General features: G+C 36.8%; 3 protein-coding genes and 1 pseudogene across 3 annotated transcripts; 2 read left to right on the forward strand and 2 right to left on the reverse strand.

Annotated features, from left to right (window-relative positions):
• On the forward strand, nt 6–1,850 carry LOC104763068 (annotated as a pseudogene).
• LOC104760299 (protein NRT1/ PTR FAMILY 5.3) lies at nt 4,407–7,143 on the forward strand. The gene is made up of 4 exons (XM_010483205.1): nt 4,407–4,541; nt 4,649–4,866; nt 5,471–6,036; nt 6,115–7,143. Exons 1-4 carry the CDS (start codon nt 4,427–4,429, stop codon nt 6,968–6,970), a joined length of 1,755 nt encoding a protein of 584 aa, XP_010481507.1. The 5' UTR covers nt 4,407–4,426; the 3' UTR covers nt 6,971–7,143.
• Nucleotides 6,989–8,386, reverse strand: LOC104760298 (transcription elongation factor 1 homolog). Its single transcript, XM_010483204.2, has 5 exons — nt 8,257–8,386; nt 7,747–7,873; nt 7,592–7,662; nt 7,452–7,473; nt 6,989–7,365 (listed from the first exon to the last, which is right to left on the reverse strand). Exons 2-5 carry the CDS (start codon nt 7,857–7,859, stop codon nt 7,206–7,208), a joined length of 366 nt encoding a protein of 121 aa, XP_010481506.1. The 5' UTR covers nt 7,860–7,873; nt 8,257–8,386; the 3' UTR covers nt 6,989–7,205.
• On the reverse strand, nt 9,639–11,149 carry LOC104760300. Its single transcript, XM_010483207.2, has 5 exons — nt 10,940–11,149; nt 10,648–10,834; nt 10,328–10,552; nt 10,069–10,227; nt 9,639–9,978 (listed from the first exon to the last, which is right to left on the reverse strand). Exons 1-5 carry the CDS (start codon nt 11,020–11,022, stop codon nt 9,841–9,843), a joined length of 792 nt encoding a protein of 263 aa, XP_010481509.1. The 5' UTR covers nt 11,023–11,149; the 3' UTR covers nt 9,639–9,840.

Consider the following 12,484-nt stretch of genomic DNA (forward strand, 5'->3'; position numbering starts at 1 on the left):
TTGGTCAAGCCTTAGTTACACTTTCATCAGGAGAATCAGCTGAGACTATACCTGATTCAGTGGGATGGGAGCTTCATAACAAAGAGAAACGAGTACTTCAATCCATTAACCTTGCTGATTCCATGGATCCAGTAAGGTACAATTTTTTTTTCTTTGTGTCAATGATTTCATCAAATAAAATAGGTATAATCTTATTTTAAAAAAAACGGATCCTCATCCTTTCGCAGGTTGGCTGCTTCTGCTGTTGATTTAAACTTAAAGTTAATGAAATGGCGAGCATTACCGTCTCTTAACATAGACGTTTTGTCCCCTGTCAAATGCCTTCTTCTTGGAGCTGGTACATTGGGCTGCGAAGTTGCTCGTCTTCTTGTGGTATGTATTGAAGAGAGTTCAAGATCAATCAATTTTACAAACTAACCTGATTAACTAAAATCTTCTTAGTTGTTCTTTCTCTTTCTTTTAGCGTTGGGGAATCCGCAATATCACCTTTGTTGACTATGGCAAAGTAGCTATGTCTAATCCAGTCAGACAATCTCTCTACACGTTTGAAGATTCTATAGGCGGTGGCGAGTTTAAAGCTGTTGCTGCTGTTAAACGCCTTAAAGAGGTATTTCCAGCAATGGAACCTAGTGGAGTTGTTATGGCTATACCGATGCCCGGACATCCAATCTCTAGCCAAGAAGAGGATTCTGTTCTCGCAGACTGTAAACGTCTTAGCGAATTGATTGAATCTCATGATTGCCGTCTTCTTGTTAACGGATACAAGAGAAAGCCGGTGGTTACCTTCTCTTCTTTGTGCTAATGCCAATAAGGTAACTAAACTCTGTTCTCTTTCTTTCTATCTATCTTGCTGGTTAAGTATATGTATTAACAACAATCTGCTTGATTTGAATTTCAGATTGCTATAAATGCAGCTTTAGGTTTCGACAGCTACATGGTAATGCGCCATGGCGCTGGCCCGACCTCCTTATCTGATGGTATGCAGAATCTTGACATGAACAAGACAAACAAACAGAGACTTGGATGTTACTTTTCAACGATGTGGTTGCACCTCAGGATGTAAATTCCCTTGGCTTCTTTGGTTTTGTTATTTTGTTTTTGTTTTGTGATACCTCTGGTTCAGTTCTGATTCGTCGCTCTTTTCTTGGATTTGCAGTCAATGACTGATCGAACTCTAGACCAGCAATGCACTGTTACACGCCCAGGTCTAGCTCCGATTGCAGGAGCCCTTGCCGCTGAACTCTTCGTCGGAGTCCTACAACACCGACTTGGGTAAGTCTTCCGTAAAATCGAACACATTTAAGAATTCAATCCTCAGGCTTATCATCGTCTTCTTGTATATGTTGTTTATTACAGTATCAATGCAAAAGGCGACAATTCGAGCTCGAGTAATGGAGGAAACAATGATGATTCGCCTCTCGGGATATTACCTCATCAGATTCGAGGCTCACTTTTTCAGTTCTCACAGATCACGCTGCATGGCCAAGCTTCCGACAGCTGCACCGCTTGCTCTGAAACCGTAAGTTTTTTTCCAGACGAAAACTTTTCTAACAGAACAGAACCGTAAGCTCTCGCGAAGCTCGATCATAACGTTTTGTTCAAACTTTTATTATATTCAGGTGATATCGGAGTATCGAGAGAGAGGATACAGTTTCTTACTTGAAGCTATTAACCATCCTACATACTTGGAAGATCTCACCGGTTTAACCGAGCTTAAGAAAGCTGCTAATTCATTTAACCTCGACTGGGACGACGATGATATTGATGATGACGATGTAGCTGTAGTAGATATGTAAAAGTCAGATTTATAAACCAAATGTCCATAGATTAATTCACATTTCACAAGATGGCTTTTTATATGAATCACTTTTTTTTTTTTGTCAAACAAACGCTTTTAATTAAGCATAATCCTCAAAAAGAGGTGACTTCTTACAACCAGATTTAACATAAACAAAGCAACATAAGGATAAGAGCTCCATAAGCTTAACAAAGGGATTTTCAACTTGAACAAGTTTTACAATATTTGAAAAGTCTATTGGAACCAATGCGGATTCGTCTTTAAGGCAGGGTTTCACGAGATCCTCGACCCAAGAGAGGTCATAAACGGCTCTAGCGGATAACGCATTCGAGCTTGTAGGGGGAACAATTGGAGAGCTTCTTGCCAATAGGAGAGGGTTCATGAGCATAGTCACATAATCTTTTAAGCTTTTAGAAACAGACCTCATTGTTCTAGATGAAGCTACAATCGGGATTTGTAGAGAGTGGGTACCAAACTGTATCAAAGCAGGTGGGTCCTCCCTCACATGAAACTCAATGTTATGGAGGTTAAGGAAATCCACACAAGGCTTGAAGTCAGTTTGGCCCTGAAAGTTAACAACGTACCCAAGCTTAAGATCTAGTGGCGATAGATGGGAAGTGGGTTCAATGGGTAGAAGCAGCAGGTTCAAAAACAAAGTCGGTTCAGGTTCATACTTATTGCTACCCAATGCAAACATCCGACCAAGGCTGATAAGATGGCCTCGACACACAAGTCTATCAAACCATTCTAAAGACGCCAATGCTCTGCTACCGAGGAAATCTCGACTTGACCAAGCAGAAGTAGTGGGTACTAAAGAGAGTGAGCTTGATATAACCTTATCGGCATCAAAACTGGGAGGGTTTAAACTCGGTTCAAGGTCAGGGAAAGGGACATCGGCTTGATACGTATCATAATACATAATGTTCGAGACTCCACAAAGCTTCAAACTTAAACTTACGTCTGGTGGCAGGTAAAATGCAATATCCATACGGTTTGGAGGATTGATTAAGCTAGTGTTCTCTAAACACAATGTTCCTATGACCGAATGGGAGACCTTTCTCTCAATTATCAAGCAAACACTTTTCTGAGAGAAACTAGGCAGAGCAGTTGAGAAATCAGACCTGGGTATGGTCCACATTGGGGCTAATGGGCCATAAAGATGATCGAGGCCCATCCTAGTAAACCCTAGGGTTGATGCTGTTGGGTGGTGAGAGAAAGATTCGCCGCTGTTCTGAAGGATTGGAGTGGCGTGCGGCGATGGAGCACCTTGTTGGACCATCTGCCAGCTGATGAGCTCGTCGTGTGCCGTCGGCGTTCCCACTGGAAAAGGCACATCTGATGGTCCAAAAGAAACTCTTGCCATCAACGAAATCCAGTAGGAAGGAAAAAATGGTGGTCCCAATGCTAGTCCAGATCTAGAGCCAAAAGATGTATTGATGAAGTCTTGCTCAGATGTATGAGATAAGGAGCGGTTGGAACAATTCAAAGCTTCTGATGTAGGGTTCACGAGCGGGTATGCATCCGAGACCTGGTTCAGATCGGAGCTTGTAGAGTAACAAATAACTCTTCCGTCGGTAGAGTAACCCTTAGAAAAGAAAGCTTTTTGGAGATTTTTACTTGGATTTTTAGGGGAGAGAACTTAAAAGTAAAGTAAGAGAACAGAGCAAAGCTTAGATAGCAGAGAGATTAAACAGGTTTATCACCCCCGACGCCGGCGAACAGAGATCTCACCGGCGCCGGAAGGCATGATTGGTAAGAGGATATCGATTCCCGTGTTTTTTTTATATGAATCACTTAATAATCATTTTTTTAACTACAATGCAAAAAAAACAGAAGAAACCAAATTCTAATCATAATTATTAGTTTTCGTTTTATCACAATGAAAATTTTTAAATTGTGATTGAAATAACTAACTTAAAGTAAAATAAAAGACATCAATCAAAAAAAAAGAAAAAGAAATTAAAGAACAACAAAAAAAACAGGGCTTATGTTTAATTATGTAAGTGTTATCCAGTTAATCCGGTTTACCATCTGGTTTGTTTTCCTTCATTGCATCGTAGTTTATATATCTTTTCTTAATACTTATAATCTTATTGTTGTTGTTGTTGTTGTTGTTATGTCGTTAATTTCAAAGTAACTAGAGCGAGAGAGAGGTTTTGATTTCACAAACATTAATATTAATGTTCATAAATAAAATATACAATTATACTGTATATTTAGTTATTTACACATGAAGGTAAAGAATTCTTATTTACTAATTGCTTCGATTTCACAAAATCATAAAACAATTAAAACTGATTACACAGCCATATACACAAATCGCCCAATATTGAAACAAATCACTGGTCATATTCCTCCATTTAATTACTGTGAATTTTTTCGAAAACAAATTAAGAAGTATATTTTATAATTATTTATTAAGAATGTTAATGTTCTCAACTTGGTATTACGTTTGATTATAGAAACAAATATTTCAATTTGATGATGTGGCACTATATATGTACAGGTGTGATGATAACGATGATGATTATATAAATATGTACATTTGACTATATATATATGAGACCAAAGTATACCAACTCTCTTCAAACAAAGATCCGTATAAACTTATATTGGACGAGAGAGAAAATGGCAGTCGAAGAGGTCGGAGACGACTACACAAAAGATGGAACAGTTGATCTTCGAGGCAATCGTGTCCGAAGATCTCAAAGTGGCCGTTGGAAAGCTTGCTCCTTCGTCGTTGGTATGTATCACTTTTACGTTTATGTTTTTGTTTTCTCTAATTTCAGATATGTTTGTAAGTATTTAATTAAGATTTAACTGGAATTTGAAATGTTAATATGATTATAGTGTACGAGGTGTTTGAACGGATGGCTTATTACGGGATATCAAGCAACCTAGTGATATACATGACAACCATATTGCACCAAGGAACGGTCAAGTCGTCGAACAATGTGACCAATTGGGTTGGGACTAGTTGGCTCACTCCAATCTTGGGTGCTTATGTTGCCGATGCTCATCTTGGTCGATACATCACCTTTGTCATCTCTTCCGTAATTTATTTATTGGTAAGTATACTTTTCATATTTTTAATAATTAAAAATGTTAGTTGATTGGATGATTTTTAATTCGAAATCAGTGGTAGCAAAAAAACTACAATGAGCAATATAAATGGCGTTCAAGTTTATAGGTAGTAGATCAAACCTTACAAAAAGATTTGGAGATAAATACTACATTTTGTTTTTAAGAATCTCATTTACAGTTGTGATCAGTACGCGTGCGTAGAAGGTAGAACTCAAAATGTGAATCCAAGTCATGTTCCCATTAAACTAGACGTGCATGCATGACAAAAGTTGAAGATTGAATCATGGTATTTATTTAATTTTGCTTTAACAAAACTAATTTATGAAGTTTGACTAAAATTAAATTTCAACTTTAAATGATCTTCACTGTTAAAGTATTGATTAAAAAACATTACATGCGCTAAAATGAGGCATTACTCTTAAAGTATGTTAAACAAAGATCATTTAAAACATAGAGACGCGTCTCTACTTTAATAATCTTCACTGTTTAAAAAACATAGAGACGCGTCAAAATGATGATTTTTATAATTCATTTAGTTAGTGTGGGCAGTCATAAACTTTTATCATAACAGTTCTTATGGCATAACAGGGAATGGCATTACTGACGTTATCAGTATCTTTACCGCAACTTAAACCACCAAAATGCTCGACGGCTAATGTTGAAGACTGCCAAAAAGCTTCTGTTTTACAATTAGCTGTATTCTTTGGAGCGTTATACACATTAGCGATCGGTACGGGTGGTACAAAACCGAACATTTCGACAATAGGAGCTGATCAGTTTGATGAATTCGACCCAAAGGAGAAGATTCATAAGCATTCATTCTTCAATTGGTGGATGTTTAGTATCTTCTTTGGTACTTTCTTTGCCACAACTGTTCTTGTCTATATTCAAGATAACGTGGGTTGGGGGTTAGGTTATGGTCTTTCAACTTTGGGCCTTGCGTTTTCCATTTTCATATTCTTGTTGGGAACTCCTTTATACCGCCATAAACTCCCTATGGGAAGCCCATTTACTAAGATGGCTAGAGTCATCGTGGCTTCACTTCGCAAAGCCCGTACACCTATGTCGTATGGTTCGACTCGCTTGCATGAGCTTCCGCCATCGGAATATGCAAGCAAAGGGGCTTTCCCAATCCATTCTACTCCAAGTCTAAGGTAATGAATGATTTGGTTTACGTTTTTAGATTCTTGGTTAATTTATTTCTTGTATATCATATGTATATTGTGTTGCAGATTCTTAAATCGAGCTTCACTCAAAACCGAATCAACCAATAAATGGAGTCTCTGCACTATCACAGAAGTCGAAGAAACAAAACAGATGCTTAAAATGTTACCTGTTCTCTTCGTAACATTTGTCCCAAGCATGATGCTTGCTCAAATTATGACTCTGTTCATCAAACAAGGAACCACCCTCGACCGTCGTCTCACGAGCAACTTCAGCATCCCTCCTGCAAGTCTCTTAGGCTTCACAACATTCTCAATGCTTGTCTTCATAGTCATATACGACCGTTTCTTTGTTAAACTCACAAGACGATTCACGGGAAATCCAAGAGGTATCACATTGCTTCAGCGAATGGGAATCGGTATGGTCCTTCACATCATAATCATGATCATCGCGTCCATAACCGAACGGTTTAGGCTCAAGGTCGCTGCTGAACACGGGCTAAACCATCAGACGGTTGTACCGATTCCTTTGTCAATTTTCTTGCTGCTTCCACAGTATGTGCTAATGGGTTTGGCTGATTCTTTCATAGAAATAGCAAAGCTAGAGTTTTTCTACGATCAAGCACCAGAGAGCATGAAAAGCCTCGGGACATCATACACGACCACAAGTATGGCAGTCGGGAATTTCATGAGCAGTTTTATCCTTTCGTCAGTGTCTCAGATAACAAAGAATCAGGGGAGAGGATGGATTCTAAACAACTTGAATGAGTCTAGGCTGGATAAGTATTACATGTTCTTCGCAGTACTTAACCTGGTTAACTTCCTCCTCTTCTTGGTTGTGATTACATTTTATGAGTACAGAGCTGATGTTACAGACTCAGCAGAACATAAGGAACCAAGAATGATAGATAACAACAATGAGTAAGGAAAGACACTCTATAAATTTGGTTGTAATATATGTATTGATTGGAACCAATTAAGCAAAGCCTTAATCCACTTACAAACCATCATGATACACTGTTATTTTGTTATGTTTCTCTATCAGACGCTGAGAAACCACAAAAGTTTGTTCTTAGTGAAGTCCTCAGATAGATATTACAACATAAGGCAGACAACTCTAAAACGACTTACAGTACATGGTTTTCGATTAAAGACTCGTCTCAGAAGTTATACTTCCTTTTGACAGCGACACGGTCATCTTCATCATCCTCTTCTTCCTCTTCCTCCTCTTCTTCTTCTTCTACTTCCTCTTCTTCTTCTTGCCCGACATCATCTTCTGCAGTATTAACCCTCTCGCACTCATCGATCCATTCGCTATAACTGCATTCATTTTGGAACAAACCATTAGAAAAAGTAAGGGTGAAACAAAAGCGAAAACATAACGTTGTAAATAGTTGTATACTTACATGTCTATAGCTTCAGTCAAAGCTACACAAGAACAAAAAAAAAAAAACAGAACAGAAAAAGAATGATCAGATATGTAAAACAAACAGAACCCGTATGCTATATTGACTTAAACAATTTCGAAAGATCGAAAAAAAGAAACCTGTGATAGTAGTACTAAAGCTTTCTTCACAGATTCTACAAGTTGCGACACCAATCAGATGCTTCATATCACTGAAAAAAACAACAACAAAACAAAAGGACTCAGTGGATAAATTTTCAATTGTTTATCTTACATATTGTGATACTTTATCTTACATATTGCATTCGACACTGGACCCGTGATTGCAGAAAGGACAACTAAAGATTGTGTCAAGCTTATCCATTCTCTTCGTTGGAGCAGGCTTTGCTCTTGATTTCCTCTTTCCCATTGTTTCAGAAGCACCTTTTCCCCCACAAAACAATCGAATCAAAACAAACACACACATCAATAACCTCACTATACTTAAACACAAAAATCAATACTTTTTTTTTGTAATGATCAATTACTAGATTGAGAAAAAGCATTCAACTTCAAAGAAATCTCAGTAATTCGCTAAAAAAAATCAATACTTTTTCGTAATGATCAATTACTAGATTGAGAAAAGTATTCAACTTTAAAGAAATCTCAATAATTTGACAATTACCAGATAATCAGAAATTGGGGATCTTGAAACCCTAAATACAGAAACTATCTCAGAACAAAGATGGGATTCGCAACAGATTTAACTTCAGTATGAACAGATCGACATCATAGAAGTGCGAATTGATTAGAATAATCGAGTTTACCAGGCGATGAGGGTTGATTTGCTTATGAAGATTGCGGAGGAGACGGCTGTAAGCGGTGGCGATAGATATGTAAACAACACGACGGCGAGAGATTGATGTTCGTTTGTTTGTTTTGTAGGAATTAAGTAAAGGCTTAATTTTTAGACGCTTTTTAAAAGTTGAGAATAATGGGCTTATTTTCTAAGGCCCGTATACTTTTTTTTTTGTGTGTGGACAAAATGGGCCGTATACATAATAGTAATACAGCATCGTTATCAAAACATTATGCTCCTGTCAAATCAATTGATATGATTTTGATGATACCTATAAGAAATAATTCATTTTAAAATTTAGTGTTTTTAACCATAATCGCATTATACTAATTTACGTGTATATATGTATATATATTTTTTTAATTACCCAAAAAGGAAAATTACATATGTTAATGCACATTTAGATTTTGACATAAATAAAAATGATTTTGACTCAGTTACCATGGATTTAAACCCATAAACCATGAATATGTTATGTAACTTTTTTGTTGGATTAAATATAATAACCACGTAAAGGTATAAATTTTTAATTGCTTGATGAGAATATTAAATATATTTTTACTTATTTTATTAATTTTAGCGCATGTAATGTTTTTTAATCAGTACTTTAAGAGTAATGCCTCTTTGTTTCAACATTTCTCATATTGTTTCACTTTTGCTAACTTTTCTACTGATAGAGTAAGGAAGAGTCATGTGTATGTGGAACACATTAGAAATATTTTTACGATTCTAAAAGTATGTAAAGGTGGTTTTTAATGGCACACAAGTTTGAGACTCAAATCGAACTAGTATTTTGTCTTAATTAGCTTTGGTAATCAGATCCTAGTGGTTAAGTGACCCTGTTTTATTAAATAGACACTAAGTATAAACATGTGGAATCGTTTAAAACTTAATATACGCAAAATTGATCATTTTCATATTAAAATCTAGAAAGGGTATCATAGTGGCTCCATACTAATATTCCAATTCGTTTTATGATAACTTTGGTATTTTTTTTTGGTTAATAACTTTGGTGATTTGTGTGATACTGATTATGATAATTAATGGAAAATAATCATTTTGGAAAATAGTAATCTCTTTATCAGTCGTTAAGACTTGAGAGTTTCAAAACAAACAATCTCTTCATGTCTTGGGTTTTTTGTTTGTTTGTTATAGTTGTCATGATAAATGGTAGTGTGCATACTTTTTTCTTAATTTATATATTTTCTTGCTATATTTAGACCGTTCTTTGATTTTTTCTTAACGGCGTTGGTGTCAAAGCTTCTGACAAATAACTTGACTAGTTGCTTGAAATTGTTTGATCAGGATTTCCATAAAGAGTTAAAGAGTATAGCTCAGGAATTGTATAGATTGAACTTTAGAAAATAAAGTATTTATATTAAGCATCATAATAATGTTCATAGACTGACCAAGGGAAATAGGTTTCCCTGAGTCGACACAAGATTAATTAGAGATATCTATAATAAACAGCATCAACACGATTATTTAATAACTAAAGATAGTAATATGATTTGGATGCTGCGCAATGTTTCTTTTGTAACTCTCTCGCTCTCTACTCGATGTTGAAATTGAAGTCGTGCTTATCCCATCCACCATTAGTGTCCATGAACCTCTCAAAGAACATCACTTCCCTAGTGTGCTTCACCACCAGTGCTGTCGTACTTGTTGTTCCATAGCGTTGCATGTCCAACTAAACCAAATTAAATAGACTAAAATTACAGTAGATGTTTGGTGAGGATCATATATAGAAACGTTGAATTAGATGATCAACAACTCATACATTTCCAGAAGGATGTTCATCCATAGTTTCAAGACACACCGCGTCTCTTTCTCCCTCAGTATCATACATAAACTTTCCAGCAATGTCCCTTAGAGGTGGTAGTGGATTGTTTCCCAAATTAACAATCATCTGGCTAAATAAGCCGCTCAGGCGTAAATCCTGCATAATAATACCAAGAGGTCAGGTCTCAATTTAGAAAATTAATTTAAAAAAAACAGAGGATCTACTCTGTTACAAGACACTAGTTAATATAAATTACCCTGGGAGATTCAGTGGAATCGAGACCCTCGTAAGAAGAAAGTGTATGCACACCAAACGTAACGTTTTCGATTACGACATTAGACTTGTCTGCCTCGGGTTTCCTGATATGAACCATTGAATTTGAAGTCATGTCCGCGACGATAAGACTATAGACCAGTCTTTCATTACTATGCTGTTCATGCTGTTTTACTATCTCGGCAAACTGCTGTGGACTCATGTCTCCCTGTCCGTGATCGGAGAGTTTTAAATATATATTAAAAAATGAATTAGGAGAAGAAAAGTGAGAAAACATTAGAAAATAAAAAAAAAATACAAAACCTCCAAGAAATGAAGAGGATACAACTCCGAGCCGGAGTTAGCCTTAACGCGGTCTAACAACAAGGATGTATTCACGAGAAAAGCGACTCGGCCTCGTTTAGAAGTGCCAAACCACGTCCCTTTGTTATATATGCATTGACCACTCAAGATCTGGCCATTTCTATTCCACGATGCCTTACTTATGACCCTATTCATACAAAGAAAAAAAAAAAAAAAACATTTATCAACAAAACTTATCCAACAAGTCACCAACAATGTCTGAATGTAATCATAGTAAGAAACGTAAACTTGCCTGTTTCCCCAATTGTCTCTGTTCATCAGCAGCATCAGTTGGTTGTTGCCTCCCTCAGCCCAATTGAATGCTACGATCCCCATTTTTTTTTTTTTTTGAAAGAATGAATATAGAAAGTTTTGTTTTAGCTATTTGAATCTCTTGCTCTGTGTTGTTCTAGCTTGTTGTGATATTTTTGTGTTGTGATACCGTCTCTGTTTATATAGGCGAGAGATGATGATCTCTGCTCTGCTTTCTCATCTTCTTCTTCCAACCACTCCACGCGCTTAAGACCTAGATTTAGCCAATTTTGGGAATAACTTTTGCTGTTTTCTGTCTTCATCATATTCTCTCCTCCATTCACTACAAGAAAACAGGTCATTTGCCACTCCTACTATAATCGTTCTTTAGTCGCAAATAAGGGTTTTGCGACTCCTTCGCGACTCTTCCTGATGGTCGCAAAAAAACGATCGCAAAATATGTTGGTCGCAACATAGTCGCTTATTTGCAACTGATTACGGACTCTTTTATATAGTCGTATATTTGCGACGAAACTGTGACTAGAGTTGGTAGTTGTACATTTCCGACTAAACCGCAACGAAATCTACTTAGGGACAATTTTGTGACTATATATAACAGTCCTATGTTTACGACCGTTTTGGGATTAACGGTAGAGTCTGGGTTTAGCGACTGATTAAGGACGACCTATTAGTCCCAAAAGGGTTGCAAAGTCTGTTTTTAGTTTAGTAGCAGTTGAGTCGCAAATTAGTCGTTTATTATTTGCGACTATGTTAAGACTCTGTTTTTGTAGTCGCTAAGGAGTTCGTGTTTAGTAACTATTGTGCCACTACTTTGTGAATTGGTTTAGTCACAAAATAGTCACATTATTTGAATTGGTTTAGTCACAAAATAGTAACATTATTTGAATTGGTTTAGTCACTAAATAGTCACATTATTTGAATTGGTTTAGTCACTAAATAATCACATTTTTTTAATTGGTTTAGTCACAAATACGTTTTAGCAATCCTAAATCTGATTAATTTCGGAATTTCAAATGCTAATAATCAAAAGGAATGATGATTTAAAGTACCACACAAGCAAACTTATCATCCTAAACAAAAAGATCATCCTAAACATCCAAGAAACAGTATTCAAAAGCAAGTTCATACATAGAGAAAAGGGGAATTAGAAGTTTAGTTGGAAGAAGTATTAGAGGTAGGGGAATTGGCATCTGGTGTTGTGCTTCCATCGGTGGGTTGTGCAGCTGGACTGGAGGCTGGTGTGGTGCCTCCATCGATGGGTTGTGCAGTGGTTGTAGGCGCCGTAGCTGGTTGGAAGGTTGCAGGAGTAGAAACCGTAAATTCTGAGTATTCAGGAATTTTTTCAGAGATGAAGAGGACAAGCTTGTTGATCACAGCTTGAGACTCTCGGTGTTCCTGATCACGTCGTGCATTCTCAGACTCATGTTCAGATATCTTGCGCCGAAGTTGATCTTGAAGCTCCGCAAGAGTTGCTGCAGAAGAGCTCGCATAACTCTCTTTCCTTTTTCCTTTCCTTAGTGTCTCA

Source organism: Camelina sativa, chromosome 18 (genome assembly GCF_000633955.1).
Source record: "Camelina sativa cultivar DH55 chromosome 18, Cs, whole genome shotgun sequence".
Classification (NCBI taxonomy): Eukaryota; Viridiplantae; Streptophyta; class Magnoliopsida; order Brassicales; family Brassicaceae; genus Camelina; species Camelina sativa.

Bases quoted from the DNA above. Each gene is read 5' to 3' on its own strand.
- LOC104760299 (XM_010483205.1), top strand. From the start codon at position 4,427: ATGGCAGTCGAAGAGGTCGGAGACGACTACACAAAAGATGGAACAGTT. The intron at 4,867-5,470 runs GTAAGTATACTT...ATGGCATAACAG, and splicing joins CTTCCGTAATTTATTTATTG to GGAATGGCATTACTGACGTT. The intron at 6,037-6,114 runs GTAATGAATGAT...ATTGTGTTGCAG, and splicing joins CATTCTACTCCAAGTCTAAG to ATTCTTAAATCGAGCTTCAC.
- LOC104760298 (XM_010483204.2), bottom strand. From the start codon at position 7,859: ATGGGAAAGAGGAAATCAAGAGCAAAGCCTGCTCCAACGAAGAGAATG. The intron at 7,474-7,591 runs GTTTCTTTTTTT...GTTCTTGTGTAG, and splicing joins CTTTAGTACTACTATCACAG to CTTTGACTGAAGCTATAGAC. The intron at 7,366-7,451 runs GTAAGTATACAA...AAATGAATGCAG, and splicing joins TTGACTGAAGCTATAGACAT to TTATAGCGAATGGATCGATG.
- LOC104760300 (XM_010483207.2), bottom strand. From the start codon at position 11,022: ATGGGGATCGTAGCATTCAATTGGGCTGAGGGAGGCAACAACCAACTG. The intron at 10,835-10,939 runs GCAAGTTTACGT...TTGTATGAATAG, and splicing joins AGAGACAATTGGGGAAACAG to GGTCATAAGTAAGGCATCGT. The intron at 10,553-10,647 runs GTTTTGTATTTT...GATCACGGACAG, and splicing joins ATCCTCTTCATTTCTTGGAG to GGAGACATGAGTCCACAGCA.